This window comes from Lissotriton vulgaris, chromosome 10 (assembly GCF_964263255.1).
Source record: "Lissotriton vulgaris chromosome 10, aLisVul1.2, whole genome shotgun sequence".
Taxonomy (NCBI): domain Eukaryota; kingdom Metazoa; phylum Chordata; class Amphibia; order Caudata; family Salamandridae; genus Lissotriton; species Lissotriton vulgaris.
The window spans coordinates 524,234,588-524,262,013 of NC_141698.1; the positions used below are offsets into that span (position 1 = coordinate 524,234,588).

A 27,426-nucleotide genomic window follows, 5' to 3' on the forward strand; every position below is an offset into this window, starting at 1 on the left:
ATCCTCTCCCTTCTTCTGCACATTCATTCATTACACTTGCAACTAATTTATTCGCTTCTCTTGAAAATAGCTGGTTTGATTCTTAAAACCTCTCATTCCATTAATACCATCTTCTTTTTTTCTGGTGCTTAAAGTCTGCAGCTAATCAACCTGTATCATATCTGCTTTTCTTTCAAATCTGCCAGACCCTGGTGTGGTTATTCTTGCTCTCCCAGGCATTCCACTTAACTCTCTAACTACACAGCCCAATACCTTCACATTTGATAGCACTTTAGCAAAGGTTGTTTCTTTGACACTATTTCAACGGTTTCATGATAATCATGATTCTGTTGAGATTATTTTTATCCCCTATACTCCCTTCTTGCTCTTCCCAACAACCCTGTATCCTTACATCTTCTCAGACCGTTTATTGATTTCAATCATACTTTCTTCTTGCTGCTTTCCACTGTAAGTATTGTCCTTGCAATACCAGTGTTTCACTAACATGTCTCCTCTTTGTCAAACTTAAACATCTTTTTGCCCTACATGAACCTCTACTGTTTTTCAACATTTAATCCACTCCACCATTCAGAATTCCAATACAGGTACTCTTTATATAATCCACTGTTGTACGTGGAGCGCTTTTCATAAAAGGAAACATTAAAATACAATAACTTAATGAAATGAAATCTTGCCTTTAGTATGTAGAAATCAAATCCATAAGCTGCATCAATGAGATCCAAAGTTCTCATTGTAACGGTGATGGTGAATTTTTTATCGAGAATCTCGCTGTACAGCTCACGGTCAAACAGTTGTGGCTTCCAAGTCTTCTTCACTCTCGTTGAAAGCTAATTTAAAGAAATAACAGACGCAGTCAACAAATAACTCCCAATATCACATTTTAAACAGCTAGGAAAAAGAGGGTAACTCAAGTTTACCTCATAATACATTTTAAGGAGCATGTTATTCTGGCGTAATAGTGTACTGTTCAATGAGGTGTTAGTTAAGTTACTATTCCTCTTTATTTTTCACCAGGTACCTTATGGTGATCTCAGAAGAGACCAAGAATGTTAATCAGACTTAAAAAACACTAGCTGGAACTTTCTTAAAACATATATATAGGAGACTTTGAATAAAACGGAATAACTGTGAACCTATGAGTGCTATCATCCGGTTCTTCATGAGGCAACGGCACTTGGAATATTTTTAGGTCTCGCCTGAGACAGCGCATGGCTGTCTCTTTGAGACATTTAGTAAGTGGCTTTTAAGAGTGCCACCAGAGGCTTATGCTGGCCTACAGCTTGCGTTCACGAGCTCGTGCACAGCTGCCATCTGTGTTTTTATTACTGTAATCAGGCTCCTCTGCTTGCACTACCCCTACCTTCTCCCCCTCCTCTTCGTCAGTTTCATTTGTGCCTATCACTGTGAATGCTCCTGCTTCCACCAGGCACACACACCACCAGCCGTCAGTGCACGCTTCCACCAGGCACACACACCACCAGCCGTCACACACTACCAGCCGTAGGTGCACGCTTCCACCAGGCCCACACCACCAGCTGTCAGTGCACGCTTTCACCAGGCACACACACACCAGCAGTCAGTGCACGCTTCCACCAGGCACACACACACACACCAGCCGTCAGTGCACGCTTCCATCAGGCACACACACTACCAGCCGTCACACACTACCAGCCGACGGTGATCCTTCCACCAGGCACACACCACCAGCCGTCAGTGCACGCTTTCAACAGGCACACACACCACCAGCCGTCAGTGCACGCTATCACCAGGCGCACACACACCACCAGCCGCCAGTGCATGATTCCACCAGGCACACACACCACCAGCCATCAGTGCACGCTTCCACTAAGCACACACCACCAGTCGTCAGGGCACGCTTCCAATGGGCACGCACACCACCAGCCGTCAGTGCACGCTTCCACCAGGCACACACACCACCAGCCATCAGTGCACGCTATCCCCAGGCACACACACCACCAGCCGTCAGTGCAGCAGGCAGGCTCTTCTCAGAGTTTCTTGGTAAAAATGTGTTCGATGCCTGGGAGGGAGTGGGTCGAGTTTCCTTAAACCATGCTGTGTATGCAGGTGCAGTGCATGAACTCCTGTATAAGTGAGTCATGCTGCCTGGGGCTCACTCACTCCACACTTGTAAATTGCACCTGCACCAGGCTTTTTCTCATTTGCAAAGTTCGGCGCATGCGCACAGCTAGGCAGCCCCCACGCCCCTGGGAATGACTGCTTCCTACAACCAGAATGGAAACAACATTCAGTGAAAACAAGTTCATTTGATGCAAAGAACTGTTAACAAAAACCATGTCCAGCTATTGTAGATCTGGCAACTTAAACAAAACAGCAACAAAAAACAAACCAGAATTGGCATAGCCAATAGGTCTCGCTTTTTGGACCCTATAAGTATTTAGTTATGCAGCAGAATATCCTTGGTGCAACAACACCAACTGGTGCATGGCAAAACACTTATAAGGTCCCAAATGCAAGCCCTATCCCTATTGGCAATGCCAATGCTTGTTTATATTATATATGTGTGTGTATATATACACACACATATATATATATATATATATATATATATATATATATATATATATATATATATATATATGTTCAACAATGGCTCTGCAATAGGAAAGCACTCGACAGCAGTAAGGTGAAACCCTTTCTTTAATTCATGGCGATGATGATCAAACGTCCGTTATTTTGCTTGTCTGCCAGCTTCGTCGTGAGGAGAGCACCACCTTTGAAAAGGAGGAGGGAGCCGCTGGAGAAAGGGGCTGGCTGACTCGAGAATGCTCAGAGGCGGAAAAACAGCACAGCAGATTCTGACACTAAGCGGAGGTGATTACACGCATCGGGGCACACTGAAGTGCTTGAAATATTGCAGTGGGTCTGTACTTTCCACTGTGATCTTGATTATTTTATCTGACATTGCTGGACCCACTGTGGGTGTAACAAGTGCTGTTCTAGACTACAAGTCCCAGAAATCAATGGGCTACTAAAGCGACCACACCTGAAACTGCAACGACTTAAGGCAGCACAGGGAAGGGGATGTCTTGAGCCACAAACCGCGATGCCAGATTGCCCATGAGGAAGGAGCGAACAGCTCAGAAACGCGTCGGGCAGACAAGCAAAATAACGGACGTTTGATCATCATCGCCATGAATTAAAGAAAGGGTTTCACCTTACTGCTGTCGAGTGCTTTCCTATTGCAGAGCCATTGTTGAACACAAATCACACGACAGCTTCGTCGTGAGGAGAGCACCACCTTTGAAAAGGAGGAGGGAGCCGCTGGAGAAAGGGGCTGGCTGACTCGAGAATGCTCAGAGGCGGAAAAACAGCACAGCAGATTCTGACACTAAGCGGAGGTGATTACACGCATCGGGGCACACTGAAGTGCTTGAAATATTGCAGTGGGTCTGTACTTTCCACTGTGATCTTGATTATTTTATCTGACATTGCTGGACCCACTGTGGGTGTAACAAGTGCTGTTCTAGACTACAAGTCCCAGAAATCAATGGGCTACTAAAGCGACCACACCTGAAACTGCAACGACTTAAGGCAGCACAGGGAAGGGGATGTCTTGAGCCACAAACCGCGATGCCAGATTGCCCATGAGGAAGGAGCGAACAGCTCAGAAACGCGTCGGGCAGACAAGCAAAATAACGGACGTTTGATCATCATCGCCATGAATTAAAGAAAGGGTTTCACCTTACTGCTGTCGAGTGCTTTCCTATTGCAGAGCCATTGTTGAACACAAATCACACGACAGCTTCGTCGTGAGGAGAGCACCACCTTTGAAAAGGAGGAGGGAGCCGCTGGAGAAAGGGGCTGGCTGACTCGAGAATGCTCAGAGGCGGAAAAACAGCACAGCAGATTCTGACACTAAGCGGAGGTGATTACACGCATCGGGGCACACTGAAGTGCTTGAAATATTGCAGTGGGTCTGTACTTTCCACTGTGATCTTGATTATTTTATCTGACATTGCTGGACCCACTGTGGGTGTAACAAGTGCTGTTCTAGACTACAAGTCCCAGAAATCAATGGGCTACTAAAGCGACCACACCTGAAACTGCAACGACTTAAGGCAGCACAGGGAAGGGGATGTCTTGAGCCACAAACCGCGATGCCAGATTGCCCATGAGGAAGGAGCGAACAGCTCAGAAACGCGTCGGGCAGACAAGCAAAATAACGGACGTTTGATCATCATCGCCATGAATTAAAGAAAGGGTTTCACCTTACTGCTGTCGAGTGCTTTCCTATTGCAGAGCCATTGTTGAACATATATATATATATATATATATATATATATATATATATATATATATATATATTATATAATATTGTCTGAAGTATCAAGCAGAACATTTTCTGGAACACACACAGACATCTCTGTAGTACTACCATTTCAATTAATGATATTATCCCCTATCACGTTCAGGGGCAATTGAGACAATAATTCTTTTGAGCTGTGCACCCTATCTAATACATGTCCCACATCCAGTCCCACGTACACTTCTCTGTCACTTGTGACGTTTATATCCAGGTATTTCAATGCTATAATCTGCCAATAAAAACTCAAGTTGCACAATATACTCTCCCCATTTTGTGTCTATGCCCAAAGGGGAAAGAGTTTAGGCTTGGTTTAGGGTGTATTCAGTGCAGACACTGTACAGTATTCTTCTACTATAATCAGGAGTTCCAGAACTGACTAATTGGGCTCCATACATACACCAAGGTATTGTCTACATACCAGGAGACCACATGTGCAGTGGTTCCTATTCGTGTTCCTCAGCATTCCATCCAGTATGCAACACGCATGCCAAAGGCTCTGCTACGACAGCAAACATTGACAGGGACAATGAGCAACCCTGTTCTGTGCCTCATTCGAATTTAGTTGTGACCTCGTATGCCCCAAGTGTCTCCATTTATCTGAAGTGGTGTGACCTAGGCGCCGCCCTGCTGGTGACGAGCTCAGCTCATCATGAGGGACAGCGGAGCTGCACTCGTGACTAGCGGAGCTCGTCATAACCACACCCGTTTTAGAATGTTCAGCACAGCGGGGAAATTATCCCCGCGTGCGAACGTTCCAACGGCCGTGACGAGCTCAGCTCGTCATGAGCGCAGCTCAACCGTGCCTCATGACAATCTGAGCTCATCATAAGCACGCAACGGGTTAATCAGCAAGCCAGCAGCTTAGTACCAGAGACCCAAAGAGTGCTCTGTGTGCCTCTAGTTGTTTGTTACCTAAATTCAAGGCAACTCCAAGAATTGGACGATGATGGCTCACTCACGTAATGTGACATGCTTCATTGTTTGATTACCAAGGGATACAAAGATTACCAAGGGGTAAATACAGGAGGCATACATGGTTGTAATTACCTGTATGTGTCAGTGACTCCTCCTGAATTTACCTCTTGGTTATCTTTTAATCAACCAGGGAAACCACCAAATTAAAGGATACTTTAGTCGATTCTCCCATGTTTTTTTTTTTTTTTTTTTTTAAACTTTATTGTTAGGAAGGAATAGTGGTTAAACAATTGCATACATTCGGTAGGTAACCTTGCATTTTGTACAATGTATCCACGTATTAACTGACAGGTTACAGTTCCGCAAAGAAGGCATGATGTCCGCTGTATCATGGGTTTCACAGAAGCTTTCAACATATGACATTCGTTCGTACAGCGCGTTCCCTTGGTAACCCCTCCTCCAATGTCAGCAATGAGTATATCTCTTTTTTGAATAACTTATAGAAACTAACTACCCAACATTCCCCCCCAAACATGTGTCATCGTATCCCCTGAATGTTCCCCACAGTATGTAATACCCTGTGCTGGTAATCATAGTGCCTTAATGGCCATTGCCTCGCCGCCCACTTCGTTGTGCCAACTGTCCGAATCCCTCACCCCGCACCCGTTCTCTCACACCTCTTCCCCTTCAGAGTCAGAGTCCTCATCCTCTGGCAAAGGCTCACAAAGTTCCCCTCTGTACAAGTTCCATGCCGCCCATACCTTGTTCCATTTCCGGGGCGCCGCTCGAAGCACATAAACCGCTCTCTCTGTCACCATTAGGATGTCCATGTTTTTAGCCCATCGACTGGAGGTGGGCAGCTCGTGTGTTCCCCATTTCTGTGCTATATCCCGCTTGGCTACTGTTAATGCCAGTGACGCCCAGATCAGTTCGTACCTACCCAGGTCATTAGGGTCCCAGATGTTAAGAAGGCATTTACGTGGTTCGGGTAGGATGGAGAGTTTGAGGGCCTGGGACATGGATCGGAGCACCTGTCTCCAGAACTCGCGTATGTGTGGGCAGTCCCATAGCGTGTGGTACAGTGTCCCCTCCTCCCCGCAGCCTCGTAAACAGAAGGGGTGTGGTGCCCTTTGTATTCTGTGTAGCAGTGTTCTGGTGTAGTATACACGGTGTAGGATTTTAAGCTGCACTAGCCTGAGCTTACTAGAGATTCCCACCTCCCTCGGGGACGCCAGGGCCTCATTCCATTCGTATTCATCTGTCTCACCCAATTCTTCCTCCCACTTCCCTTTGAGTTTTAGTGTCGGGTCTTTGAGATTGTTAATTAGCTTTTTGTATGTAAGGGAGGTGGCACTTTGGAGCATGAAGTCAGTCAGCAGTCTATCTTCCAAGGGAGAGGAGTCCCGTAGTGTGGTGCCGGCAGGGATTGCCTGGAGTAATGCATGCCTAATCTGGACGTACCTAAACGTTTCTGTGGGTCAGAGGTCGTACTGGTGCTGTAGGCTTGGAAACGGAGTTACTGAGTCGTTTTCCCAGAGGTCTCCTATCGTGGAGATGCCTATTGCGTCCCACCGCTCGAACCCCTTACTGTTTCTCAGGTTCCCCAGCGCTTTGGTGTCCCATAGGGGCGTCATTTTAGTGAGTCGGCCTGTCCATCCCAGTCGGGCCTGCGCCGAGTGCCACAGCGCTGCTGTGTGCTTGGTCGGGCCGATCAATTCCTTAAGTTGAGACTTGTTGTATAACACGGACAGCATGCTGCCCGTCCCAAGTTGTGACCAGTCTGCCCGGTAGGCCGGGTCATTCCTCGGGGTATGGATCCAGTGGTTAATAATCTTGAGTTGGGCCGCCCAGTAGTACAGCTGGACGTTGGGGAGTGCTATGCCGCCTTCGTACCAGCTCTTCACCAGCTTGTCATATGCTATGCGCGCCGGGCCTGTGTCCCATAGCAGGGTCGTGACCAGCGCCACAATCTGTTGGAAGTAGCGCTGTGGTACCATGTGAGGCGTGTTCTCCAGTACGTAGAGAAGTCTTGGGAGGGCCATCATCTTGTATAATGCCGCCCTGCCCAGTAGGGTCAGGGGGAGGGCAGCCCAGTGTCTGACGTCTGCCCGCAGGCGATCTATGGGTGGTTTCAGGTTATTCACGAAGAACTCCGCCTCCCCGCTCGCAACAACAATGCCCAGGTACTTGAAAGAGGTTGACGTCTTAAGCAGCGGACAAATCCCTTGTGGTCTTGGCTCTGGGCCTTTCAGAGTGTATATAGTGGATTTCGACCAGTTAAGTGTGTAGCCCGAGGTGCGCCCGTGCGTGTTGCAGAGATCGAGCAGGGCTGGGATGCCGGTGTCGGGCGAGGTCATATATATAAGCATATCGTCCGCGTATAACGAGACTTTGTCCTCCCACCCCTCCTCCCACTTGATGCCCGCGAATAGAGGTGTTGCTCTAATCTGTAGGGCCAGGGGTTCAAGTACTAGCGCGAAGAGTAGGGGGGACAGGGGGCATCCTTGTCTGGTTCCCCTGCCCAGTGGGAATCTCGGCGACGTGTGGCCGTTGGCCACCACTTGTGCTACGGGGTTTGTGTACAGTAGCCGTATCCACCGTATGAATTTTGGCCCAAAACCCATGCGCTCCAGCACCATAAACAGGTATTCCCATTCGACTAAGTCGAACGCCATTTTGGCGTCGAGGGAGAGGATCACCGCCTGTTCAGTGAGGAGGTGCGCTCGTGCCAACACTCCATGGACTCGTCTGAGATTTAGTGCCGTGCTCCGGTGGGGCATGAAGCCCGATTGATCGGGGTGGATTAGTGTACTAAGATGGGGCAGCAGGCGAGTGGCCAGAAGCTTAGCTAGTATTTTGGCCTCGATGTTCAATAATGAAATCGGGCGGTAGGAGGTGCATTCTGTCGGTGGTTTTCCGGGTTTGGGTATAGCTACAATCGTTGCCGTACGTTGATCTAGCGGCAGCTCTAGTCTGTCTCTGCTTTCCAAGTACATGTCCAGCAATGGGGCACTAATATCTGCGGCTACGGTCTTATACCACTCCACCGGTATCCCATTAGGGCCCAGCGCCTTACCCGACTGTAGCGCCATGATCGCAAGCTGGATTTCCTCCCCCGTCGGGTCTAGTTCCAGGGCGTTACTATCTTCTAGTGTAATGCTGGGGATGGTAATATCTGCGAGTGTCGCCATCGCCATTTGCCGTGTGACCCTCCGTTCCGGCGTATAGATTTCCCGATAATGCCTAGCTAGTTCGCCTACTATGGCCTCCGGGTGCACCAGTGGCCGCCCGTCCTTCGTGTTGAGCCTATGGATACCCTTTGTACCATTCCCCCTCCTGTCCAGCCATGCCAGCATGCGCCCCGCTTTGTCTCCCACGTCATAGACCCTATGCCTGGTGTTCGCGATGTATCCCTTCTCTGTTGTCCTGAGGTGGGCTAGGTATTGTTGTTGCCGGAGCATGAGTGTGTGTGTCGTGGTTGGGGAGGGGTCAGACATATGAGCAGTATTGGCCGTGCCCAGTGCAAGTTCCAGATCTGTAAGTTCTTTCCGTGAGTCTCTTTTGTGTCCCGTGATTGCCGCAATGGCCGCCCCCCTGAGGACAGTTTTATACGCCTCCCAAAGGACGGAGGGCGATCCCACTGTGCCCGTGTTCTCAGTGAAGTATAGTGAGGTTGCCAGCTTGAGTTTCTTCCGAATCTTGGGGATTTTCAGAAAATTGGGGTAGATTGGGTATAGACGTGCATTCCGCTTCCCTCCGGTGGTCAGCGATAAGACGATCGGAGAGTGATCTGAGATCCCTCTGGGCAGTGTGTCCACCCTCTCTACCATATCCATTCCCAACCCTAGTGACATGAAGTAATCTATGCGGGACAAGCTGTTGTGTACCGCCGAGTAGTAAGTGTAGTGGGTGGCATCTGTGTGTAGTTCCCGCCCGAGGTCCACAAGGCCCAAGGCTTCTGCGAAGTCTGACAGTGGTGCAGCACCCCGTGGTCTTGTCCTGGTAGGGCAAGTGTCCCTGAGAGGATCCATGACCGCGTTGAAGTCCCCTCCAACAATCATGTCGCCGTCAGGGAGGCCAAGAAGGAATTTGCCTAGTGCTGGTAAGGCCACCGAGTGTAAGGCTGGGGGAATATACACTGACACCACGTTTAGGGCCCTGCCCTCCCATTGGCCATGGATTGCGGCATATCGACCCTGGTCGTCTGCTACGTGACTGGATATCAGTAGGGGGGAGGATCTTCTCACTAGTATGCCCGTACCCCTGGAGCCGGTAGTGAAGTCAGCGTGGACTGCCATTGTGTATCCCCGTCTGTCTAGGGCTTTACAGGTGGAACCCGTAAGGTGGGTCTCTTGTAGGAGGACCACGTCCGGGTTTTGCCTCTTCACTGCTTGAAGGATCAAGCCCCTCTTGATTTTGTCACCCAGACCTCGTACATTCCATGTCATTATGCGCAGTGGGGGAATCTGCCCGGCCGCGGAGAGGCCTACGGTGGGCGTGTGGTTAGGTGGTCTGGCCATTAGGCTGATGAAGAAGTCTTGCACACAACGTGCGTTGCGGCATGGCCCATGCGCCGACTAGTGTCAAACTGTGTAGTAGACGTGTTAATGCCAGGGTGGTATTGTTGTGTGGGTAACGAACGATGACAATAAACAAGTGTAAACATTTCAACAAACAGACTGCAAGCCCATCCCCCCTCCCTTCTACCCTGCTCCACGGACAAATTCCCGCCCGCATCCCCAACTGCGCAGAGTGCTTCAGTTCCCCCCTAAACATCTTACTTGCTCGTAGGGTCGGTGAGTCCCCTCCAGGCACTGCCTGTGCCCACCCTACTCAGCTACGTCCGAGCCACGGTCCCGCGGCCCACTCAGTCTCGAAAAGTAAAGCTATTAAATGTCACACCGGAGCTATTTGCCCCGAGTCCAGCGGATCCCTCTCAAGGTCCGATTCAATTTCTGTTTCGCCTCCCTGGTGCGGTCCGTGGGGGGATTGATTGGACGGTGTCTGGTCAGCACGTTGTCTCTGCCGATCTTGCTGTGAGCGGTGCCTTCGTCCCGCTGGTCGCCATCCTTCCAGCCATTCTTGAGCCACCTCCGGCGTGTCGAAAAACCAGGTCTTCCCCTCGGCTACTATCCGCAATTTAGCTGGGAACATCATAGAGTACGGCAGTTCTCTTTCTCGCAATGCTTTCTTCACCTCCGTGAAGGATTTGCGGCGCCTGGCCACGTCTGCCGTGTAGTCCGGGAAGAACGCCAGGGTGGCATTTTGAATCCGTAGTGGTGGTGAGTTCCTCGCCGCCTGTAGTATTGCGTCCCTGTCTCTGAAGTTAAAGAGCCGGGCTAACACCGGCCTCGGATTTGCCCCCGTCTTGGGCGGGCCTCCTGGGACTCTGTGCGCCCTCTCCACTGAAAAGAAGTGCGATAGGCCCTTCGGCTGGAGCTTGTTCTTAATGAGGTCTTCAACATAGAGGTCCATGGCCCCCTTACCCTCTGTCTCTGGAAGTCCAAGGATACGAACGTTGTTGCGGCGTGAACGCCCTTCCTGGTCGTCCAGCTTGTCATGCAGGAGCTTGGTGACTCTTTGCATTTTTTCCATGGCCAGTTGGAGCTCTGAGGTGTCCTCCACGAGCGATTTTGTGACCACTTCTACTTGTGATACCCTCTCCGCCATTTTGTGGAAGTCCGCTCGGAGTAGAGATACTTCCGAGGAGATGGCGCCCACCGTGGTTTTAACTTCCGAGAGAGTTTTCATGATGTCCTCAAGCGTAATTTTTGTCGTCTTTTCTGCCTCTGGGGCAGGGCTCGTGGAGGGTCGCCCCGTAGTCTGCTGGTGCCCTTGGTGTCCATACGCAAACTTATCTAGTTTGGCTTGCGTGGATCCGCTCCGAAGGCCTTTCCCCGCCATGGCGCTGGGCCGTGTTAGTGCCGAGAACACTTCTCTGGCGATCGCTGCCCGCAGGTCGACTGAGGTGTCCAATGGATAGGAGCAGCCCAGCCACGGTGGGCCTCGCTAGATGAAGGTGTGTGAGTTTTCGGGCCGCTGTTGTCCACTCCTGCCCGGGGTGGAGCGGGCGCCGTGCTGTCCCCTCGATGCACCACGCCGTCTTGTGTAGAGGACCGGCCGCCACGGGCTGGGTTACTTTTGCTGCGCCGACGCCGCTGGTTGCGGGCCTGAGGGGGTCTCTTGTGGTCCCACGTATGTGTCCAGTGGCGTGTCCCCCCCTCGGGGCACCGTCCACCTGGCTCTCGTTCCGTGCTGTCCCCTCGGTGCACCACGCCGTCTTGCGTAGAGGACCGGCCGCCACAGGCTGGGTTACTTTCGCTGCGCCGACGCCGCTGGTTGCGGGCCTGCGGGGGGTCTCTTGTGGTCCCACGTATGTGTCTAGTGGCGTGTCCCCCTCTCGGGGCACCGTCCACCTGGCTCTCGTTCCGGCCTACTGGTCTCTCGGCCCTAGGCGGTGGTTGCCTCCGCCTCTTATAGCGTTGCTGCGCCCGTAATGGCTCCGCCGCCGGGCGCCGTCCCCGGGTCGCGTGGCCCAGGCCTGGGGGACACTGACCTCTGTGTTGGTTCGGTCCTGTGCGGCGTCCGTGGCAGCCCAATCCCCGGAGGATTTCACCAGAGGCTGTGCGCTGGGTCCGGTCTTTCCGAGGTGCCCCGGGGCGTGTTCACTGTTGCGGCCGGCTCCGTCTCACTTCCGCTGGGGTTAAGATTGCACTCGAGGCCGGTGCTTCACCACCGGGCATAGGCCCCGACTCGCCACACGATGCTGCTCCGGCTCCGGTGCTCGGATTTGCACGAAACTCGGACCGGTGACACCGCTTGTGTCCCGGGCTCGAACGCCACCGCTTCAGGAGTGCTAGTCGTCGGATAAATGTGTCGGATTTTTGGAAAGGCTGCAGTGCCCTCGGGAGCTCTCACACTATGCGGCTGCCATGCTTGGCTGCTAGCCACGCCCCCCCTCCCATATTTTTTTAAGGCATAAACTGGATCTAAATCATTGTCCTGAGAGAAGAAATATCTCAGAACTCCCTCAGGAAAGCCCCTTTCTGAGGTAAAGTCCTCCCTGGTAGTTACCGCTTACCAGGGTGGGACGAGGTGGCAAATGATGAAGCATGTCACACTACGCTGCCCATCCTCGTTCAATTCTTGGAATTGCCTTGAATTTATGTAACAAACAACTAGCAGTACACAGAGGACTAATTGGGTGTCTGGTACTAGCCTGCTAACTTCCTGATTAATAAACAGCATTTCTCTGAGGGTATCACACCAATTTTTGTGTTTGAGTTAGTAAGGGCAGGTGTGAGCCCCATTTTGCCCCGGTGTGATAGTATATTTAGAACAGCTGCTAGCTGTGAGATAATTTTGGTGTTTGAAGGTAACTCTGTAACCTCTGAGCACCGCTCCGATAATAACCATGGAGGGGCTCTCAATTGCTGATGAAGATGTCCTCTCCATCTTAGCGGCTCTCTCATTTATGGGAGACACAACTGTAGCACAGACAATAACACAGATGAATGATTGGGACTGTGTCAGCTTTGAAAAAGAGACAAATAAAAACTATGCTCCACTGAGCTATAATGACAGTATTTGAGAGGAATTGCCGGTCCTAAAGACTTGATAGTGACTAATGAACCCAGAAACTACTTATAAGATAAGGAATTTCTAAAAGACTGGTCCCTCATCGCCTGGAAATGCACTAGTGACTGACTGATATTAATCATAAAAACAGCTTTAAAAAAATCTCTGATGCAATGGTAGTAGAGATTAAAACTCCGGAGAATGCTTTAAAAACCCAAATCTCAATCACAGTGTTCAAAAAGCAACTGGAAGAGGTCAACAAGGACCTTCCTGAGTATAAGGGTTACAAAACACAATCAAAAATAAACACATTTCAAACGTATCAGTCTAAATGTTCGCACAAGAAGGTGTATCCATACGCTAAGGTGGACTATGAACGAAGAGATAGTGAGTTCTCTTTCTCTTCAGATGACAGCAAGGGCTCCACAGGGACAGATGGTTCTTCCAGGAGATCACCCATTCAACCTCAAAGACGAGGGAGAGGGAGGAGGAATTTTAGAATGACTCAGAGGGCGCAGGACCCATACATGGGAGACAATCCCCCAGGTCTCCAATGGGGATGGCCACGCTATGTCTTCCGACAATACCCACCACAAAAAGGCTTTCCGTGGCACCCACTGCGATTTCTAGAGAGAGGCCACAGATGGGGAGGGGCAGTAACAGGGAACAAAAGGTGGCCTGGAAAGACCAAGAAATAGAGACACGAAAATTGAACACAGGGGAACCCCAACCAGGGACAAGCTAGAGGTAAGAGACAATGTTATAAATCTTACCCAGACACCCTGTTGCGTGCTTATCTAGGATCCTGATCGATACTATGACCCTATGCCCCTATTCGGCTATAAATCCATTTATTCCCTATATTGGAATAACCGTTCAAGTGCGATATTCAGAAACTCATCTCTGGCCTCACACGAACAGAGCCACATTTCAGAATAGTTTTCTCTGCCACTTCCTTTGCAACCAATTAGTGCAATGACATAGCAGAAGTCACTATCTGAGATTCCTAGATTAACACTCCGAGTTCTTCAACAAGATAAAAACTCAGCAAACCTGGAAATCCACCTTGCTGTGTTTTGATTAGTAATAGAACTCTAATGAGCAACTGATAAGCGATCACTTCCTAAGTGACATCTTTATTGACGTCTTATGTCCAGCAAACTTACGTCAAACATGGCACCTTGCAGGTATAAATACTACCAATGTTGCCTTAAGCAATTGCTGCTGTATGCTTGCTGCTGTCTGCCCGTATGCTGTTATTCACTGCAAGCTGCTGATACCATTATCCCTGCTAAAGCGCGAACGATGGTGTGGTGAACTTAGGAGCTGAACAGCCGTCCCTCTGCAAGAGCCCAGCAGATGCAAGCTGCCCGCGGACGCTGTCGCCCCTCCTCCTCCTCGACGCGCTGAAGAGAGACGCTGTCTTTCTCCTGCAGAGAAATCCAGCTCCAGGTTTCTGGTCTACCCTTGCGGGTGACTGGGATACCGAGTTTCCCTGAAGGAGATACCAGACCTCCATCATTCTATTCAGAGGTATGGTGTTGACTAAACCCTTAGTGAGAATTCTTGAAGCAAACCTTGGCAAAACCAACTTAACTTAAAGCTACTTACTTACTCCCCTCCCACGTATTAGGCTTAGGTCAGGTACACTGGGGTAGGCGTAGTTAGAAGCACCAGTTGAGTATTTTAGCCTAATGTATATATGAATGTATATATGTTTTATTACTTTTAAACCATTGTATGGTTAAGAAACCATATCAATGCTTTTACAGTATTATTTCGCAATACTTATCTTACTGTACGTACTTTATAATAACAAGTCTTGCAATTGTGGCAATTCATTTCTCTTGTATGAGAAGAAAGACTGTTCAATAAATGTTAACCCTTTATTGACAAACGCCCGTCTCTCTGTTCTCTACATATTGTGAAAGTAATCTGCACCAACCTGACTGAGTAAAATAACTGTCTATTGTTTCACACGACCCTAGAGATTGACTCTTGATCTGAGGAGCAAAGTTGTCATGTTGCACGGTTGTTGGAAAACTGAATCCCTTCTTGTCTGTGCCAGGGAAGCTGATCACTTCCTATTTCAGTCAAGAAAGTTTCCAGTGACCTCTGAGCTAGTTGGTAACAAACCCAATTAAGTTTAGCATAGTCAGTAGAGGCCTGGAAGATCCGCACTTCTACGTCGATACTACTGTTTATGTTATTCCAATGCGCAGGGCCTATTGGGAAAATAGGAACTACGCTACATGGCGCCCAACGTTTGGTAAGGCGATAAACTAACGCAAGATGTTAGAGTAACTCAGTCGTGCATATTTCACACAGACCCCTTTCTCCCTTAAATACTCCAATAGACGTCTGGAGTGGGTGAAAGGTTAAAATCCGCCCGAACTCAGTAGGAAGAGATTCCTATGTAAAGCTCTGGTTTATTCAAAGTTGAAGGATACAGTGTTCCAAAATATTGTGCACCTAATCTTTGTCTCCTTGGAGACCTACTCTGCAAAGCCTGCATTTATAAAATGTCAGACAGTGAAGAAGAAAGGGAAGCAGCTAGGCTAGCAACCCTATTAATAGAGGAAGACTCGAGTCTCCTAAGGACTGACCCGGATGCCATCGACATCCCGGTCCACTTAAGAAAGTCTATAACGTTAAAACTTATAGAAAACGGACTGACACCACAAGGTGGTACAGTAATTTTCGTGATAGAGGCACACGAATATCGGCAGACAGAGGTATTCTATTCATGGATAAACTTTCCAGCGGCAAACGCTAGAACAAAAGAGTTTCACTATTACAAAATAGAGGAACCTCCGGAAGAGTACGCTCCTTTCGAGGAGACTGAAATCCCACTAAAATTCCAAGAGCACCTGCTCTGGTTTAATGGCGCCCTAAAACATATTGATCATATTACCAGGCTCGGTCCACTAGGTAGACCAGGAGCAACGTGGCCGGTTCTAGCCAGCTACACACCACACCCGGACATTGCAAAAATGTCAAAGGAAGAGCTGTTAGTACAGCTAAAAACCCTTATAAAAATACATAGGCAATTAGTGCAATATGTAATGCGGACTGCAACAGTCCAACCAGCTGTTAATGTACCACAGCTGACCCCTCATCAGGGGAACACTAATAAAATTACACCACAGAACATACAGTCATGTCTTGGTAAAACACCCGTAAAACGGGAACAAATTCCTTTCTGGTTAGCACAGAAAATCACTCAAATAGAGGCAGTATTTCCTGATACTACCCCTATTGAGAAACACAGAATCTTGACCATCTGCCTTCCTATGGGAATCGCACCACACGTGGAGGACTGCGACACTTGGGGTACAGTCTTTGCTTCCATTTACACAAAAACACATGGTGTTCCGTCTATGGCGGTAATACCAGAAGTGCTAAAACAGATTCAAAATGAATACGGTCCAGAGCCCGCTTTAAATCTTGGTATGAAATTACTGAAAGACTTTAGGCAGGTCTCGGCTATATTATTAGCCAACATAAAGGGAGAAGCAGCATCTGTGGCGATCCGCCAGAAGTTGAAGGAAACAGATATAACAGAGCAGCCAGTTGAGCTTGCCAGAATCATAGAAAAATGCTATGAAGAATTAGGTAGAGACAGCTTGGGTGGAAAACCAGTAAAGCCCCAACTGCTCGAAAATCCTGAAAAATTATTTATTAAAAATAATTCAAACACTCCTAAAAAGAGCTGGGATGGAAATAAACAATCCATTCCCAAGGAAAAATGTTTCCAGTCCAGAGGAAGGTCTCCTCGACGGAGGGAAAGAACTCCGACTCGAGAACACCAGTCTCCCCAGAGGGAGCCCTCTGAGAAAAGATATAACCTTAGAAATAGGGATAATCTGAAAAAACCTGATAGATATCAAAGTATTGATACACGTCCCTCTCGATCTTTTTCGCAGAAATCGGAAAGAAGAGGACGGTCAGACCCAGGAGAGCACACCAAGTCCAAAGACAAGGAACCTGCTCTGAGTAAAAAATCTCAATTTCTAAAAAAGAAGGTAGCCAGTATTAGAGTAATCAACCATGCCGAGAATACTGAGGACACAGTTGAAAAACGGGGAGTGGGCATTGACAATGTTGGACAGTGCAGCAGAAATCAGTATAGCCCGCAAGATCCTGATGAGTCATCTGGAGACAGTGGACACGAATGAATACATTCAGGTTGAAACTGCCGACACCAGACTTAGCGAGCCCCAAAAAATATACGAAATAACATTGCGTATAGAGGGTGATAAGACTAGGAAAATAAAGGGTCTATTTTGGGATAAGCTCTCAAAAGGCTATGATATTCTGTTAGCTGAAAAAGATTGGCCCCCAGAGTTTGTCAGGGAGTGCCGTCGTGGCGAAGAAGTGATTATGCCTGCCTTCTCGAATCACATTCCGATTCACAAAAAATATACATATGCAAGGAAATGGGCAGTAGCCCAGGCACCGGCATTATATAAAAATCATGTAGGATGGGATGAGGACTCACCTCCTCACAAAATCCAGTTAAAAAATGAACCAACTGCCCAACGGCAGTATCCCATTAAGCAAGAAGCTAAAAAACAGGTCAGGGAGATCTTAGATCAACTTGAATACCAGGGGGTGATTGAAACATGCACCTCTCAAATGAACAATCCTTTGTTTCCTGTCTCCAAGCCAGACAATTCATATCGTCTAGTTTCGGACTACAGACACCTTAATACATCTTGCAAAACATTTGCAGTACAAAACTCGCATAGTGCAGCCCTAATGAATAACATAGTTAGGAAAAAATATAAAACGACATTAGACATATCTAATGGTTTCTTTTGTCAAAACATTGCACCAGAAAGCAGATATTTGACCGCTTTCTCAGCATTTGGGTCGCAGAAAAAATTCTGTCGACTCCCTCAGGGGTTCAAGAACAGCCCAGGACTATTCTCAGCTAGAGTAACAGAGTTACTACAAATATATGATGATGAGGCATTATCTTACGTAGATGATATCTATCTCACAGACGACGACTTGGATACTCACTTGAAAAGAGTGAACACCATTATACTTGGGTTCGCAGCAGAGGGTTACAAATTCAACTTTAAAAAGTCTCGAATTGCCCATCTGACAGTACTATTTTTAGGGTACGAATTATCAAGTGAAGGAAAAAGCCTAGCGGACAACTTCTTAGAGAAGTGCGCTGTACTCCAAGCTCCAAAAACGCTTAAGAATTTACAATCCATACAAGGTTTTCTGAATTTCGGAAGAACTTACATTCTAAATTACGCAGAGAGGGTTAAACCTCTCTACGAACTGATTAAACCTGATTTTAAACAAATCAATTGGACTCAAAAACACACAGAAATTTTGAGATCACTGCAAACAGACATGTTAGCTAAAACTAAATTAGATACACGTGACAACACACGCGGTCTTGTAATCCGAGTCATCCCAGGAAGATGCGGATTCACGTACCTAACCTCTAATGAGGGTGAAAAGGTACCAATTTCAATTAAATCTCACTTGTACACACAAGTAGAAAAAACATTTAGTCACACAGAAAGAACTGTGAAAGCAGTGCAAATTGCATTAGCAAATGAACGAGAACTAGCACACGGCAAAAGGATTAATATCCTCACAGCGGAATCCGCCTTCGAGGCGCTATTCAGCCCAATAAACCTGCCTACAGTGTCACTGGATCCGAAATGGATACAGTGTGTAGATTCTCTAGGAGCGGAAGATGTGAGATACTATTTCGCTCCGCAATTTGAAGAACTGAATGATTTAGAATATGAAGAAGAATATCCTCTGCCAATCGAACTTCTGCCTCTCCCACAATACGCCTGTATAATCTATACAGATAGATTTGTACAGCATTTCAAAGTAGAGAGCAAATCCTACGATGCAGCATGTGCGATTATTAAAGGTCGTTGGCTGTGCGGTAATTTCAGACCGAAAGTAACAAAAACTGAATCATTGAGAAACTGTTCGGCTCAAAGAGCTGAAATCAGATGTTTGAAGATGGCGCTCGAAAATGCAGAACGTGAATTCCCGACACTTATCGTGTGCGATTCTCTTTTTGCGTCAACTCTTACAATAATAAACTGCAGAGTTGGATTGAAAACGATTACAAAGATGTCACAGGTGCCACAATAAAGCATAAATTGCTCTGGAAACAGGTAGCTCTTTTACACAAAGAACTACAAAAGACTCACGTGGTACACGCACAGTCTTCAACGTGATGGCGTTCACGTTGCAGGGAATTCATTGGCTAATACAGCTACAGCGGAAGCAACTAAACCGGCTTCCGTAGCCACAAAAAAGCGTACAGAAAAATACATAGACGGGGAAATCATGCTGGCAGTAAAAACGACCGTAAAAGGCGACTGTGCAGCACTACCCGTGAACTATCCACTCAATTATGCATACGTAATCGATGTGAGGAAATATAAATTTTATGGTCAAGAAATGTTCCCTAACGTGTACCCCACCGTCTCCATGTACCAGCTTAAAAGTGCATGTAACTTCCCTCCTGTGCCAGCTATGAAGACGCAAATACATTTGCGTCCAACGTTAACATGTCCTCTTTCAGATCCGCCCTGAACGGGTTGAATATTCCGTTCCTAAGTATGCCTTGCCAACGTCTTTTTGTGGTATACTCTACACGTTTTCCAGCCCAGGCGAAGTAGGCCCTGAATTCTGCCATCGAGCCTTTTTCTGCCTTCAGACTCTGAATGCCTCAGCCGGGGTCTGCCTCTGTACCCGTGACCTCTGCCTTACTCCCTGCGCGGCTCACGGCGCTTAGCTCAGCCTGTTGCCTGCCAAGACTGTATTCAACCTTCGAATTATCTGCTCCGCTCCTCGAAAATGCATTCCTGCCTACTAGTTCAAGTAAACATCCTTCCAGCTGCAGAGCAAAGGGCCCGGCCTTACTGTCTCCGTGCAAGTAATTCATAGCTCTGTTACCATGGTAGGCCCATGCCCCCTCGCATCTCATGCAGACACTTAGACGCTTATACACGCACTCACAGTCAGTATAGAATGGCCTCTGTCCGAGAGACCTTTCCCTCTAGATAATATGGTTCCCAAACATCAGATACCAGATATGATATAGGAACGAGTTGATCTGACATGCCAGACTTCTGTCTCTTTCCTCTAGTGTATATGTCAAGACCCCTGCACCCTCCAGTTCCACGTCAATCACACGTCATGCAGCTGCGCGCGCATCCAGACCTCAGATTTCTGCTGACATTGCAAGATTCTGCAATGTACCCACCCACTTATGACACTTCTTATGTGACGTTTCTAGCACACACCTCTATGTTCACGCCTAGTTCACGCCTTCTGATTACGTATTGCTAACACGTGTGTGTTCTTATCTTGTATCTCTCAGCTGTTACGCCTACTGTATTGGTTTGCATTATATGATTTAAGTATAAAAGCTATGTATTGTCAATAAAGCATTGCTCTATCCCTTCCTGAACCCCAGTGGTGTCAGGAATCCGATATCCGTTCTAGAACCATTCCTTTTTAAGGAATAAAACCCCTAAGAACTCTAATACCACGGACTCTGCGTCTTTCTTTCCGATTGAGTTATTTTTTGTTTAAGTACTTACCTGCATAGAAATTAGGACGGTAAATCAAATATTTACCACATTATTTTGGCGCCCGAATAGGGACCCCTCCCCCACCCCACGCGCCGGATGGTGCGTTGCAGCCTTGGCCCCCTGCCATAAGTCAAGACGGACAATTACGCGTACCCGCAGGATTTCCTGTATCTCCCTCTGGCCCACGGAGGTGACGGAGACTGCGATCAGCACCCAGACGAGGCGGTGAGGAGTGCGGAGGATCCCGACCAGAGCCTAGCCGAAAGAAGCAAGGTCCGAGGTGTCAAGAGGCCCACCAGTTCCGAAGTATTTACGTGTCGAGTCGAGTTCAGTCCGGTCCAGTCCAGTCGAGTTTTCCGAGGCCTTCTGTTCTGTGCTTCCCGGTGAGTACCGTTGCTGGGGACGCATCTAGACGGGTGCATTATTATGTATCCGGTAAAGACGGGTTTGGGTACACAAACACGGTCTGCACTGTTTTAGACCGTGTATCTGTGCTGTTTAGCAGTACATCAAGCATTCAAGTTTTTGCACTGGTCTCAACAGTGTATCTGTACTGTTTAGCAGTACATCTAGTATCAAGGGTAGTCATATGTGTTCAAACTGTTTCATGTGATTAATGTCGTGGTATGAGTGACTGTTTGATGTACATTACTGTGTTTCTGTGTAACTAGCTGTGTTCAGAGTAAGTAACAAGTATCGAGTATCCAGTACCAAGTAACAAGATGCCGTTTTTCAATAAATTAAGACAGATAGGAACTAGGAAAGGGATACTAGAGGAAGAGATTCCTGTCCCACCTAGGGACACTCCTGGAAATTTTATGTACCATAAGCATGGCTTAGACGCCATACTGTACCTAGATTTATGGGCCGATTACACCAAGCACCTAGAAGAAAGACACAGGTGGCCCGTCACAGGAACATGGGATGCCGAGTGCATTATGAGAGTAGAAGAAGCGTTATGGAAAAAGAAAGCCAGACAATTCCAGAAAGATGCCATAGAATTGTGGCGTAAAGAATCACATAAACGTGCCGAAAAGGCACTCCGAAAAGAAGAGAAACATAGAGAAGAGTCGGATGAAGTCCGAGAAAACGAATTAGTTACTGAAGGGATCCGAGTAAAAGCAGAACAAGTAGATCGCATGCGAAACACTCTTGCGAAGGGCATGTATATAGTGGCCGAGGGTTTGCCTAAAGCCACTTCAGAAATACCGAAAGATTTGCCGCCCCCATTGGTTCCGACTAAAGTAAGCCACAAGACCACAAAAGACATATTCCTTGGTTCCTATCTAGACGATGTAGCACCCGCTTACACCAGTCCACGTGCCCACGTACCGCCTGCCGACGGTGACAGAGGTGGCAACCCACTCCAAGACAATGTCCCACCAGTACCGCAACAAAGTTCACCCGTTCGACAGCCTGTTCCATCTGCTCCTCCACCTCCACCACTTCCCACAAATAAGATTAATATACTAAATTCGTTTGCGCCTGATCAGAATAAGAGACAAGTTCAGGTACACATACAGACTCCAAATAATGCTCAAGCCTCTGCCTCAGGAGGTGCGACAGGAGGTCTTCAGAACCCGCCATCAACACACAGATTAAACATTAGGGATTTAATGAGGCAACGTACACCTCAATCACCAGGTTTTGACATGCTTAAAGAACCCCTTCCAATTTGCAGATACGACCCAGTACCTGGTAAAGACGATAGAATGTTGATAGCATCACTACGCTTACGACAAGCTACAGATTACCTAGTATTATTCCCAGGGATGGCTGATCACCTAGATAGAATATACCATTTTGTCCAGACTGGGGAAGATCCTGAAAGTATTAAAGAGGCCCTGGCTCACCAGAAAGTTGACACTCAAGGTTGTATATTACGTTTCTTCATAAATTGCTTAATAAGAGACCGAGACAGGCCTGGAGCAGACAAGGAAGAGATGGAAGCACTAAACAGGTGGGGTCAAAATATAGCCGAGGGAAATCATGATAAACTGAATTGTATAGCGAGCATGTACAAGAAAATAAGAAAAGCAGTAATAGAAATACACAGAAGAGAACAAGAAAAGGAAAAAGAAAATGACAGGAACAACTCCTCCTCTGAGGAAGACGGGCCTGAAGAACCCGGAACGACTAAAGAAATGATAGCGTATGTAGGTAAGGGAAATTACCTTAAGAAAGGCATTCGTCCAGAAAGCAAGAGAGTTTTTCTCTCTGGCATATCAAAGCCAAGTTCTCCTGAATATCTGTTTCAGAGTACCGATAAAAGACTTCAAGATCGAATGGGGTACCATGTACTCAATTCTATGGATGAACAAGAACTAGCTCGGTCAGCAGTACTATGGGCTGACAATCCTAACACATACAATGATGATACAGTAGCACAGACATTTCTGAACCTTTCCCCAGACGAGCAGAAATTAGCTGGTGTATACATGATTCAGCATCTCCTCACGTTATACAGAAATCAACATTCTGATCCAGGTCCCTTACCCGATACATTAGAAGCATTACTTATGAATAGATGGAGAGGTCTAAGTACCAAGTTAATTCAAATAATTATAGAACAACGGCACAGATACAACGCTTTCTTAGGCCCACAATATGTTTCAGCTCCTCCCCCAGAAAGAAAAATGTTCCATTTTGACAGGCAGAATCCTTTACGAGAAGTACACCCAGTTATGGGTGCCGATAATACCCTGAAAGGTGTGTATGTGTACACACCTTTGACAAAGTTAGAATTGTTAGAGATGAAGAAACTAGTACCCTGTCACGATAAAGACCCTGCAGGTTTTCACCGAGAACTCAAGGATATGTTACTCATGGGAGATTACACATATACGGATATTATGAAATTGTTAAAAGTACTGTTGCCCACCGGCATCTACGAGAAACTCAAGGAAAAAGAATGGGAGGTGGGAGATAAAAAGATTATATGGACTGAAATAGAAGACGAGGAAAAAATTCGTACTCCAGGGCTAGGCCTGGGGGAGAAAGCTAAAGCATTACCAGGTTTAATAGTACAGGTTTTGCCAAGATTATTGACAACTAAAAAGGAAGACTGGGACGCAATCTCGGCCTGTAAACAGAAACACGATGAAGATACTAGTGACTTCTATTCAAGATTCGAAAAATGTTTCATTATTAATAGTGGCCTGAAACCCGGTAGCGAGTCATACCCACATCTTTTTGTAACAAAATTAGTAGAGAATTCCCTGACATCAGTTAAGAACCGTGTATATAAAGTTGAAAGTACATGGCAAGCAAACACACCATCCCAGATGTTACAAATGTTACAATATCACCAGAACAGAATTAGAGAAGAACAAGATCATGAACAGAGACGTATGAAAGACACGAAAATGAAAATGTTAGTGGCCCAGTCGGTTCCAGTCGACGGTCAGAAAAAGGGTGTGACACAGACAGGTAATTCAGCAGCTCCCGTTAAAGGGACAAGGAACTATTGCAAACAGCCAGGTCACTACGTAAATGAATGTCCAGTCCTGAAACACAATATATCAACAGGTAAAACTAAAGAAAGACCACGTCAGCCTAGACAGGACCAGGTCCAACAACAGACTTCACAGAATATGCAGCCTATGCATGCTCCACCACATACAGTACAGACCGTAGCGGTATCACAGCCGCAGCCCATTGCCGCGACTCAGCAAGTTTCACAGCAAATGTACCAGTATGCCCAATCTGATTACCCCGATTATCAGCGATATACATGAAACAGCCTAGAGAGGGAGGTTGGCTTGCCTCTTATTGAAATTCCTGTAGATCAAGAGGGTCCTTATGTACATAGTCAAGTATTGGGAAAAGACAGAAAGTTTTTAATTGACACAGGGGCAAGCCGCACAACAATCAGCCATGATGAAGTCCCAGGGGCACCCCTCTCAGGCTCACAGAATGTTTCCCTTGGTTTTTCAGGACAGCCTATTGTAAATGAAGTATCGAAACCTGTTCCACTAGCAGTAGGTCCATTATCACGTGTTACAGACTTGTTACTCACGAAATCATGTCCAGAAAACTTATTAGGAATCAAGACGCTGAAGGCTCTAGGAGCTGTGATATGTTGTTCCCCGGAAGGAGTTAGACTTTTTCTACGTGACTTTAAGGGTCACTATGTGTTACGAGAGTTTGATGTCAGATTGAAAAATGTACCGAAACACTTGTGGGCACAAGGCCCAACCGATGTAGGTTGCATGCACATTACACCATACCGTGTTACACTCAAACAAGGAGTTGTTTTACCCCGAATCAGACAATACAAGTTACCACCCGATGCTGTAGTGGCTTTACTGGAAATCATTGAAGAGCTCATTGTCCAAGGAGTGGTCGTAGAAACCGACTCCAATATATGCAATTCCCCTATCATTCAGATTCTTAAACGTACTGATCCCAATGCACCGCCAGTATATCGGCTGGTGATTGATTTACGAGAACTGAATAAATGTATTGTTCCACAGTATCCTGTGGTTCCCGATATCTCATCCTTATTGACTGCTATTGATTCAGAAGCGACGTTCTTTTCTGTAATAGATCTCAAGAACGCCTTCTTCAGTGTACCCATTGATCCAGAGAGCCAATATCTCTTCGGATTCAGTTTAAATGGACGAAGTTTCAAATTTTCACGCGCACCTCAAGGATTCACAGAAAGCCCCAGCATCTATAGCCAAGCACTGAAAAGACAACTGGATTGCATCCAAATGCCAGTTAACACTGCCTTACTACAGTACGTCGATGATCTGCTGATCACCGCACGAAGTGAACCCGAATGTGAACAGGCATCACTGATAGTTTTACATTTTCTGGCCAACAAGGGACACAAGGTGTCTCCTTCGAAGCTACAATTCTGTGTTCAGCAAGTTGTGTACTTGGGTCACTTGCTGTCCAAAGTGGGGAGACAGCTCACTCCTGACCGCATCCAGTTAATTGCAAACATGCCACAGCCCCAGACACAAAAGGAAGTGCGGGCCTTTATAGGCCTCACCTCGTACTGCAGACAATGGATTCCTCAGTATGCATTTCTAGCTAAACCACTCATTCAGTTGACAACACAGGAGGCAGCGACTTTGACTGCCCTCCCTTGGACTCAGGAACATACACAGGCTTTTGAGGAATTAAAGAAAGCTTTATGTCAAGCACCAGTTTTAGCGACACCATGTTACAGCAAACCTTTTACACTTTTTGTTACAGAACGTGATGGTACAGCGTTGTCTGTCCTCACTCAAGATCAAGCAGGTTCACATAAGCCTTGTGCTTATTTTTCAAGTACATTGGATTCAGTAGCCCAGGCACTCCCTGCGTGCTTAAAGTCAGTTGCAGCGACAGCCCTAGCAATCAGACAGAGCGACTCAATAGTATTAGGACATCCATTGACAGTACAAGTTCCACATTCTGTAGAAGTCCTTCTAAACCGAACCCAGACTCAACACTTGACTATAGCACGACTGACAGGTTATGAATTGACGCTATTCCAGCCACACATAGAAATCAGACGCTGTAACATTCTAAATCCCGCAACATTGTTACCCTCGATTATGACAGATTCAGCCCCGCATGATTGTATAGAGATCATTAATGCAGTAACAAAACCCCGACGAGACTTAACAGATGTTGCACTGACAAATCCAGATCTGACACTTCACGTGGACGGTTCATGTATGAGAACAAGTACAGGAGAATTAGTGGCCGCATATGCAGTGACCACTGAAACTGAAGTCAAAGAAACACATCGTATCGATACACTGTCCGCTCAAGCAGCAGAGCTCATCGCTCTGACTCAAGCCTGTATACTAGCCAAGAACAGAAATGTTAACATATACACTGATTCACGCTATGCTTTCGGAGTCGTACACGACTTCGGAGTGTTATGGCAAGAACGAGGTTTCTTGACCTCTCACGGTGCCAAGATCCAACACGGTCCTCTCATTCAAGCACTGTTAGAAGCAATACATTTGCCTTCAGGCATATCCATCATGAAGTGTAAAGCACATACTAAAGTTACAGACTCTATCTCCCAGGGTAACGACCTGGCAGACCAAACAGCAAAACATACAGCATTGACTCACACCCAGCCAACTGATGTGACAAAGATCATAGTGCCGACACATTGTATGACAGTTAAAGATCCCACACTAGATGTAATCGATATTCAGACACATGCCACCTCAGATGAAATCAAGAAATGGACTGAACTAGGAGGGATCCAGACAGATCAGGGATGGGTGACGAAGGGAAAATCTACATGGTTTCTCCCCGACTCTATGGTTCAAGTCATAATAAATACCGCACATAGTCCAGCACACCTGGGAGAAAAAGCTATGTTAGACAGTTTACAGAATCTCTGGTACAACAAACATTTACGAGCAGCAGCAAAACAGAAAGTGCGTACTTGCATGATCTGTTGTCAGTTCAATCCAGGTAAAAGCGTCCCTGTAGAGCAAGGTGGATTTCATCCTCCCGATCACCCTTTTGAAGTCCTCCAGATGGATTATATCCAGATGGACAGATGTCGAGGATTCAAGTATGTCCTCGTAGTTGTTTGTGCACTTTCCCGTTGGACCGAAGCATATCCAGTCCCAGATTACACTGCCCCGACCACTGCCAGGCAGCTGGTTCGAGAATTCTTCCCACGGTACGGTTTGCCTCGTATCGTGTACTCAGATAACGGACAGCCATTCTCGTCCGAGCTCATGAAGCAGGTTTCACTCCTGCTAGGATACCAGTGGAAATTCCATTGCGTCCGACATCCCGAAGCAGCTGGCCTTGTAGAAAGGCATAATCAGACACTGAAAACACGCCTGGCCAAAATATGTAAAGAGAAAGGGGTCGACTGGATAGTCGCCCTGCCCGTTGCACTATTTTATATGAGAATGGTCCCACATTCGAGATCAGGACTATCCCCGTATGAGGTGGTCTTTGGCCGACCACCAAATATGTGGGGGACGCCCATCCCTAAGAAAATAACCGATGTTGATTGTA

At 47.1% G+C, this 27,426-nt stretch overlaps 1 protein-coding gene across 2 annotated transcripts in view; it reads right to left on the reverse strand.

The window, feature by feature from the left end:
• Nucleotides 1-27,426, reverse strand: part of MRPL28 (mitochondrial ribosomal protein L28) — a 223,541-nt gene that overhangs the window by 120,517 nt on the left and 75,598 nt on the right. For both annotated transcript variants that reach the window (XM_086941368.1, XM_086941369.1), the window contains exon 3: nucleotides 675-827. In XM_086941368.1, coding sequence (XP_086797494.1) covers nucleotides 675-827 — 153 coding nt within the window. The remainder of the gene's footprint in view (nucleotides 1-674; nucleotides 828-27,426) is intronic.